This window comes from Hyalella azteca, unplaced genomic scaffold (genome assembly GCF_000764305.2).
Source record: "Hyalella azteca isolate HAZT.00-mixed unplaced genomic scaffold, Hazt_2.0.2 contig9393, whole genome shotgun sequence".
Classification (NCBI taxonomy): domain Eukaryota; kingdom Metazoa; phylum Arthropoda; class Malacostraca; order Amphipoda; family Hyalellidae; genus Hyalella; species Hyalella azteca.
This window is the reverse complement of record NW_025939467.1, coordinates 113,711-123,624: the sequence shown is the minus strand read 5'-3', so window position 1 is coordinate 123,624 and position 9,914 is coordinate 113,711. Positions and strand designations below refer to the sequence as shown.

Sequence of the window (9,914 nt, the reverse complement as noted above, 5' to 3'; positions counted from 1 at the left end):
CATGTATCGACAGAGCTTTCAGTCATCAGGGAAAAGAGGTTCAACTCCTGAGCCCGTTAAAAACAACCACTCATTATTACCATATCGACAGTTTATTCAGTCATCAGAGAAAGGAGGTTCAACTACTGGCAATGATCAGAAAGAAGAGCTATTGGCTCATTTATTGAATTGGATAGCTAAGATTGAGGTAAATGAGAAGTTCAACCAAGATCTTAACTTACTGTGACAACTACGTAAGTTATATAGATAATAGTTACAAATAGTTCACTAGCGCTTCAGTTATTAAGGGAACTAGCTGAGGGAGTCAAGAATGAACATCCCAACGTAGCGAAAAGTTTCACTAGGTATATGATCTCAAATTTCGCAAACCAAAAAATCTTTTATCATCCACAAGAGGCGGAAGGTTTTAAGTGGCAAAGCCGCTGAAGATGGCTTGAAAGGAGTAGTGAAAGCGTCGCAAAGAGACGAGAGTATAATAAGGGACAGGTGAACAGCAACAGAAACGAAGACATTCGAATAAAATGTCGCTTACACGGGACGTCAGCCGCCCGCACGAGAGACAGAAGAGAAATCCTACCTATACATAATAGCTTGACCCCTCAAGTCAGACACCGCGAGCCCAGCGGTGGGGCGCTCAGGAACAATCCTCCTAGGAGCGCGAAATCCCATAGGACTTCTGACGAGCACTAAGACGCGTCATAAGTCCCCCCTGAGGGGGACCTGGTATTTAGTTCAGTCGCTATCTCAAAGCAGCGTCAGTTTCGAAAAGATCTTTTCAAAAGGCCAATTATTAGGGTTCCTCTTAACAACTCACGAAAAGTACAAGAATCGGCAAAAGGCCATGGGTCTATTTTTTCAGCGCCGACACATCTATTCTATTCTGTACGACACACACGTATTTCATTGAGTTCGAGGTACTGACATGAAGGTGGGGGGCAGAGGAGCGCGGGTTTTCTTGCCGGAGCGCCTGATGGTGGTGTTGGTGGACTCAGGGGCGCGGCGCTCCCTGCTCACGGCTGACGGCAGGTCGGCGAACAGTTGCTCCTTCAGCTCCGTGATGTCGTCGTTCTTTGGCAAAAAAGGAACAGCGCAGTGAGCATCAGTGTGAATTTAGCACCGTAATTCAAGTAACTTAAAGAGCGCATTTTCTCGTCCACGAAAACGTGAAGTCACGGACTGACGGAATTAATAGTTAGTATCAGTATACCGAGCACTCTTTATTGTAACTTTCCAAGGAGGATCACTAAAAAAGCACAAACAAATTGATGTATGATAAATAAATTAATCACCTTAATCAACCTAATTCTCATGACTGACGTAAAGATTTAAATTAATAAATTATGTATCAAAAAGGACTGTGAAAATGCACCGGGCAACAAAAGTGAGTGAGGTGAATGCAAACCAAAACTCACCAACCCGCTAAAAACCCCAGAATGCAAACCAGTACCAACCAACTGCGTGAGATGCACGCTGAGGTCCTTGGGATCTAGCGTCGGAGGCAGTGGAGGCTCAATGGGCCTGTCACCCAGGGACATGAGTATCCTCTTCTTATGCCCCAGCTGGTTCACCTCCAGCACCATGCATAGCTCCACCTCCCATATCTTCTTGACGCGCTCCATGCTGCCAAAGCCGTTCTTGGAGAATATCTCGGCGTAGTGTGGGAGCTCGATCGAGTCTAGCCACTCGGGCACCGTCCTGGGCACCTTGTAGAGGCTGTTGGCGGGGGGCAGGCTAGCGGGCAGCTCAGCGAGACCCGCCATCAGAGCCCGAACGTGGGCATCATCTTTGATGCCCAGCGCCGACAAGTCTTCTTCGCTCAGAACACCGTTCTGGACGCAGTAACGTTACACTTGGTAAAAGGGAACTAACTAAAACCACTCCAGTAGAGTCAATGCGAGTAGTTCATTATTTATTTTAGTAGTAATATAAGATAAAACCACGCCGTTAGAGGCAAGGTACGTAATAAAAGTGGGTCATACATACCCACTATATTAGGATGAACTTCGAACCATGCCGTTATAGGCAAGATATTGTTAGTGATTCAAACTGATTTAAGGACACAAGCTGAAAGATGATCATTGCAAAGACCTACAATTGGTTAACAATAGAAATCATCCACTATTGGTCGCATTAATTTATTCATTTCAAGTGTATTTATTTTCGTACATATCTGAGGTATAATTGTACAGCCACGTCTGTCGTATTCACTTGCGTATATATATATAACATTGATGTCCGATCTTACTTCAGCAGCAGCTACGTAGTAATTAGAGGTTAAGTCTCCCGCTAGCCCTAATATATATGTGAGGTTGGACATAAGCTCACTTCGCTCTATTACTTCCCTAGCGATAGAGCGATCCTATAGAGATCTTATCCTAGAGATCTTGTACCCTACCGCTATATTGTGTGGCTGTGCTTTAGAAGCTTTATCAAGAAGTGTATTGATCATGAATCTGCCCTTACGCTTATCATGCTATTTTAAACGTGTTGCTTTTAAAATGTTCTTTACGGAAATAAAATTATGTTCTATCTACATGAACTGGTGTTTTAGTGATCTGAAACCCAGCACAATAAAAAACTAGCGACAGAAACTTTATTCAGATCGGTCGTCATTCAAACACTTAGTAAAAGGCGGCCACTTATTCCTCATAGCACGACTTATACATATTCTGTGTGTTATTAGGTTTTTATTTGGTTATTATAATACTCTAATCTATGCTCCTGAGCAATAACGTTAACAAAACGTGGCAATAACTTCACAATAACGTGGACAATAACTTCATGTAAGCCTACCATGAAGTTAATGTTGTCGTAGCCGCTGTCCATGAATGTCTTGAGATACTGCGGCAGATGCAGGGCGTCTAGCCACTCCTGCACCGACGCGTGCTGGAGGGCTACATCGCCGTTGTGGGTGCCTACATCAACGTCGGCATCGCTGATGGCGGCGGCGGTCTTTCTTGTCACGTCCTCCAGGATACCGAGGCCTTGCTGGGACGAGGACAGACTCAGGCCTGCTCAACGATCGTGACGAAAATCGTTCTAAATTTTAAACAGCTAGGAAGTCATTTCTTTTGGGGGTTTTCTGTTCGTTCGAAACAAGTCAGATAGTATAATGATTTATATTCTAGAGAAGCACAATTATGATGTTGGTTTCAGCGACACTTCGCTGATATACTTTCAGAACCAAGAAAGGGAATAATACAAATATTGAGAAAGCAGGTATAATACAGACGCGCACTATAGCGTTAACGGGTTGATTTACAGCTTACGCAACAGCACGTAACCAAGTACAAATTATGTCAAACTCTGACCACACTCACCGAGTTTCTGCTCAATTTCCAGCTCAACGTCGGCCATGAGCACCGTCGTCGACGAAGGCAAATCGTCGACGACGCGGCAGAGAGCGGCTTCAATTTCGTCCCATTCTGCCTCCTCTGCGGCACCGCGCCCCGCAGCGTTCGAGAGCCGCTCGCCGACGATGCTGGAACCTACGTCGACAATTACTATAAATATTACTGAACAATTTGATAATATGTATTGTAGGAAATAGATATTACTGGCTACAATAGTACGGCAGCTACAACCATTACTGGACAACAGGAGCAGACGATAGCACACATGTGAACATGTGCAGCACACATGTGAACATGTGTAGCACACATGTGAACATGTGCAGCACACATGTGAACATGTGCAGCACACATGTAAACATGTGCAGCACACATGTGAACACGTGCAGCACGACTAAGCACATGCAGTACGAGTGAACATGTGTAGCACTTTACGGAAATTGCGCACTGAGTAAAGTAAAAGTACCAAGCTGAGTAAAGCCAAACAATAAATATATTTTAAAAATCATACACACATTCTAAATCGTGGAAAAACTCAAAATCTTAATCAGTTGAGAAATCAAAGCAGCAAAAACGAAATTTTGGCACAAGCGCATCTTCCAGCAAACAAAAATTTTCAATAAATTATACAAAGAGTGAAATAACACAAGAAAACAGTTGTATGTATATCCACTAAAAAAATCTTATACCTTGTAGTGTCCATATAGTGACACTTATCTATATAGCACGAGGCCTTATGCCTGTCAAACTGGGTCAGGATGACCCACAGAAAGGTAAAATATGCATCACTATCTTAACCAAGTCTCGCTTATTTATCTGAGTGTAGCAACGAGTTAATATTGATTGATTCTCAAAAAAAAGTACTCTAATTCTGAGACTTTTCTCCGAACTATTTATTTTACTTATAGTGAACAAAAAAATAATAATAAATCCGTGACATGGGCTTAACACGAGCAGGGTTGGCGATTTTTTTGATTTTTTTAAAAAAATCAAAAAAATCAAAAATCAATGATTTTTTTTGATTTTTTCATGATTTTTTTGATTTATTTGATTTTTTTGATTTTTTCAGTGAGGTTGACAAATGCCACCATAAATCAATAAGAGTAATTACATCAAAACACTGAGAAAAATTAGATCGGGCGTATTCACAAGTATCACCAGTATCACCAGAATTAGCAGCAACAATGTTCCCACAAAACAACTATAGGAGGCTTGTTATAAAGTCCTCAAGTTGGAGCATGGCCTCGCAGGTCGCCTAGGGCTCCTAGGACCACAGAACAAACTCTGCACACAAACTAATTCAAACTTGAGGCCGCAGTTTTGAGCGGTCGTAGGGATAAAACTTTCTTTATTGACGTGGGACTGACATGTACAACAAACATGTGCAGGAACATGTGCAGCACACATGTGAACATGTGCAGCACACATGTGAACATGTGCAGCACACATGTGAACATGTGCAGCACACATGTTAACATATGGAGCACACATGTGAACATGTTCAGCACACATGTGAACATGTGCAGCACGACTAAGCACATGCAGTACGAGTGAACATGTGTAGCACTTTACGGAAATCGCGCATTTATGACCAAGCTGAGTAAAGCCAAACACAGTTGGCTTTAAAATTTGGCACAAGTGCATCTTTTCCAGCAAACAAATAGTTTCAAGAAATTATACAAAGAGTGAAATAACTCAAGAAAACAGTTGTATGTATATCCACACTAGAAATCTTATACCTGGTAGTTTCTATATAGTGACACTTATAGCACGAGGCCTTGATACGCTCTTTTGCCTGCCAAACTGTGTCAGGATGACTCACAGAAAGGCAAAATATGCATCACTATCTTGACCAAGTCTCGCTTATTTATCTGAGTGTATCAACGAGTTAATATTGCTTGATTGTCAAAAAATTAGAACTCCGATGCTTAGACTTTTCTCTGGACTATTTATCTAACTTATAGTGAATAAATAACGGAAATACATGACATGGGCTGAACACGAGTAACGTTATTAAGTAATATTCTCACCGATTATAAATCCCAAGTAGATGAAATATGATAAATAAAATAATTGTACATTACTGATCTACTGACCGAGTTGGGGGTATGGGGGGGAGTAGGTGGGGGGCTGGAGGCGTACGGGGGTCTCGCCAGCCCACTCCATCAGCCCGCTGCCCCGCATCAGACCTTAGCAGCACACAACTCATAGTTATTGATTATAGTTTATTCAATGTTAGTATAATTTAGTACATAATATATATACCTAGTCTAATTTAGTTCAACAAAAACATGTTTCTTAAATAAAAGTGAATTACTAATATGTTCTTGATAAGAGTACGCAGAGTGTGGGGGTATGCAGAGTGTGGTGGTTATGGTCACCGTCATCATCACCCATCATCACTCACACGCAATCATCACTGTAATCACCCATCATCACACTGTTTTAAAAATCTGCAGCGTTGAATTTGCTTAAATGAAAACCAATATAGTACATATATGATCAACTATATAATAATTTTTGACAAGTGAATGTTTCGATCGAAAATTCGCGCATAAAATTTCAAAAGGTAACAGGATCTGAATAACAAATCTTCAGATGACCATGACATTCAAACTGAGCGCATGTTTTCAGAAAATATAAAGCTTTCAAACTCAAATCATTAAAAATAATTCTAGGATTTTATTTACGAATAAAATAATTGGAATAATTAACAATTTCACTTACAATGTTTATACAAAACTATTTTCATACAATTGCCAAAATAGTTTGAATGACTGCGATGTTCATTCCTATATCCTTTTACACGAGTTAATATAACGATTACCAAGGTAATAAATATGTAATGTAAGAGATGAATACCCAGGTAATAAATATGTAATGTAAGAGACAAGATTGTACAAGACAAGAAAGAATATAATATATATTCTTATATACCTATATGCAATATTCTTATACGTATATATATTCTCTATATATATATGCAAGAAATGTGTAATGTAAGAGACAAAATTGTATAAGACAAGAAAGAATATAATATAAATTCTTATAAATATATATATATGTATTCTCTATATATATGCAAGAAATGTGTAATGTAAGAGACAAGATTGTACAAGACAAGAAAGAATATAATATATATTCTTATATATATGCAATATTCTTATATGTATATATATTCTATATATATGCAAGAAATGTGTAATGTAAGAGACAAGATTGTACAAAACAAGAAAGAGGAAGAATATGAAGGTACCCGCAAAGGGTTGCTCAGAGCAGATGTCCTCGACGATGATGTCGTCAGTAGCCCCGTGGCAGGGGGAGGAGGAGGAGGTCGCCGCTCTCGAGGGCCTCCTCAGCACCACAGCTTCCTCTCCGCTTCCGCCCACCTCGCCAAATCCCAACCGCTTTTCCTCACGAGGTTCCTTAGATGACAAGCGAGGAAACAACAATAAATTACTTGAATTCAAACCTTTTATTTTACTATAAATTACTATATTCATTACTATACAATAAATTACTATATTCAAACATTTAAACCTAATTCCGAGATATTTTCTCAGTCGTTAATATAAGAACCACAGTTAAATAATCGGCGAATAACTAAGAGTTTATAAAGTATTTATTTAGCCACATAATTGACGAAGGTTCTCCCGACGCCGAACAAGACGCGCGTTCAAACACATGCATGGAGACGAGCTATAAGGCAGTACAGCTGTTGATGCGTTCCGATGATGTTGCAAGGCTTGCACTTTATTTTAATGGTATATAAGGGAACATTGCGCCTAACAACAATATACACATTAAGTTTAGACAACAAGTTTACGAGAAGGGAGTTAAAACACAAAATTATCAACAACAATGCGGTAAAATACGCGATTGAAAAGATTAAAGACATAAATTTTATCGATTTCTTAGGAACTTTTCAAGATCATTATCGTTTTGAGATTTACAGAGGGAATCATGAGAATCCAGGTCCCTTGTGACACTTGTTTGGATTAAGAAAGATGAGAACCGAGCCTACATATGTCATAGATTATCTTATATACGATGCAGTTTCCAACTAAATATTTAGTAAATGAATCAGCTCGTTTTAAGAACGAATTTACATGGAATTCTCATCATATAAGTTAATTTTTAACCATAATACCAAAAATGACCGATGTGCAGCAATAGAAGCAATTAGCAATATATAACGAAACGGGATTTATGATTATGATTCATGTTTCATACCGCGTTCTAAATAATGTGGGATTCAAACCACATCAGGATATATGTCATTGATAACGTAGAAGCTCAAAATTGAATTAATTTAATAAATCAAATAGCTCATTACACTCTTATTACTAACCATTTCTGAGATGACACTAACAGGTTATGCACGAAACAATCAACACGATTCGGTGTCAAGTACAGAAACTATCCACACGATTCCACCACCCTAACCCTACATGGACGATGAACGCTGTTCTTTGATTTACGAAATGGACGGTTGCTTGTTTTCGCTTGCCAATGTTCATTTCGCGAATGCTTTAGCACTGTAATCTCTAATCATATACCATCTGACGCATACCGTTCGAGTAGATTCAACACTAACAGACCAAACGAGCATATCACAGTAAAAAATAGACCTTTATTTTCAAGAAATAGATAAAAATGCAGAAGCACATAAATTCGATGAACTAAAGATTTTGTCCCAAACTAAACTGCAGCAGAAACACAGGAGCAATAGTTTCGGATAAAATGTTTAGTCCATCGAATTGATGTGCTTTTGCATTTTTAAGCTTTTTCTTGGAAATCTAAGGTCTATTTTTTATTGCAATATATGCTCGTTTGGTCTGTTGGAGTTCCAATACATTGGCCCTCATAAATAAACAACTTTTTACGAACTTTTGAAGGGTTTTAGGTCTACATCTATAAATGATTTGTCGCATTAGAATGACGATTCTGATCGTAAGTGAACACAACTCGCACAAGACAATTTTGAACCAAGGAATATAATCATAAATAGCTGCATGCAATGTGAAGAATTTGTTGTAAATCACCTACCACTTAACAACCGACTTAAAATTGTGAACATAATATTTTAACGAAATATCGGGAAATTCTGTCGCAAAGAAGACCACGCAATGAAACCACTGCCACTCATGACTGCGTGAGTCACACTGTAAACGTCCACTATCTCACCCATGCATGTGAAGATAACATGTAATCTTATATACTTACAGTATATCGATCACATGATTACATTGGCTCGCTACCGAATACTTATAATCCTCGTTAGAGTGTATTATTTTACAACTTTACTTTCGTACGGAGTGTGTGTACAGTTGTACATATGCAGTCTGGCAAGGTTCAAACATAATGTTTCAGCACAGACGTATGAAAATGAATATTCAGAAAGAAATTAAAACCATGATAAGAAATAATAGAATTAATGTATGACACCAGTAGCTGGTGATAACGCAGGAGATAGCGAATAATGCGCACTGGGAACTATTGAGACGAAACTTGTGCATAATTCCTAAACAAAAACTATACAAAACTACTTAGTGCATTAAATATAAAACAGAAATGGGCTGGGAAGAGAAGCTGTCTCGTAAGCGAGACCATCGCTAATAATGCACGATCACAGTCCTCGCCCAAAACATCTTAATTATTTAAGTTCGATTATTCGAAGTCATCATGATCAAGTTTTTATCAACAATTACAAGATAAATTATAGTATTTACCTAAAAATAAGGGGAAGATAAAACCACTTCTGACGAGAGACGGATTTCCGGAGCACTTTTAACACTCATAAGAGTGTGTTATACTATTCGAATAGTAATATACTTTTGCACGTATCACTGAGACGTCATTTGTTGGGTAAAATAGGGCCAGAATAATCCAAGGACAGAAGACCAATTAAAACGAGCATTGGTATCCGGAAAATGACTCACTGATTTCTGTGAGGGTAAACGGCCTAGGCGTTTTGAGGTATTTGTTTTCTACGGATTTTCCCTTAGGCATTTCCCCACTGAAATACCAATTAATTGAGACTTAAATATTAAAAAATAATTCCGACGAACTGACCATTTTATTCACTAACAATATGGGTAACAAAGAACTAAATTTTGACATTTGGCTTCGATAAATTAGACACCGTCGAAAGCAAAGGCTCTTGAATAATAATACCGAAACACTAACCTGCCAGTAGTTATTTGCACAAAATTTTATTAACAAAAATATCCTAATTAATCTCAAAATTTAACCCTAATTCCAGTTCAAGGTCTCAATGATAAATAATTATGATTTTCTTAGAAAGAACACTTGTATAAGTAAACCGAATTGAATGAATTGGGTCTTTTCTCTACTTTAACCTCACTTGCAGCCAACTACTCAAGATTTTGGCCACAACCGCTGCTGTTATAGGAGCTAGCTTTACACCATTAAATTAATTTCATAACTCGAGTTAGTTGCTACAATTTACCAGCGCTTCAGCTATTTAGATACCTCCAAAAGGCTGGAAGGTCTCAATTATTAAGAGTTTCTTAAATCAAAAAATTATTCATCACCCACAAT

The 9,914-nt window shown here is 38.6% G+C and overlaps 1 protein-coding gene across 1 annotated transcript in view; it reads right to left on the bottom strand.

Annotated features, from left to right (window-relative positions):
- Window positions 1–922: 922 nt before the first annotated feature.
- Window positions 923–9,914, bottom strand: part of LOC108683126 — a gene marked incomplete at its 3' end in the record, with an annotated part of 36,136 nt that continues 27,144 nt past the window's right edge. Inside the window, exons 15-20 of the mRNA XM_047882009.1 lie at window positions 6,607–6,775; window positions 5,447–5,539; window positions 3,321–3,488; window positions 2,794–3,011; window positions 1,452–1,829; window positions 923–1,068 (exon numbers count right to left, since the gene is read on the bottom strand). Of these exons, the coding sequence (XP_047737965.1) occupies window positions 923–1,068; window positions 1,452–1,829; window positions 2,794–3,011; window positions 3,321–3,488; window positions 5,447–5,539; window positions 6,607–6,775 (1,172 nt within the window). The remainder of the gene's footprint in view (window positions 1,069–1,451; window positions 1,830–2,793; window positions 3,012–3,320; window positions 3,489–5,446; window positions 5,540–6,606; window positions 6,776–9,914) is intronic.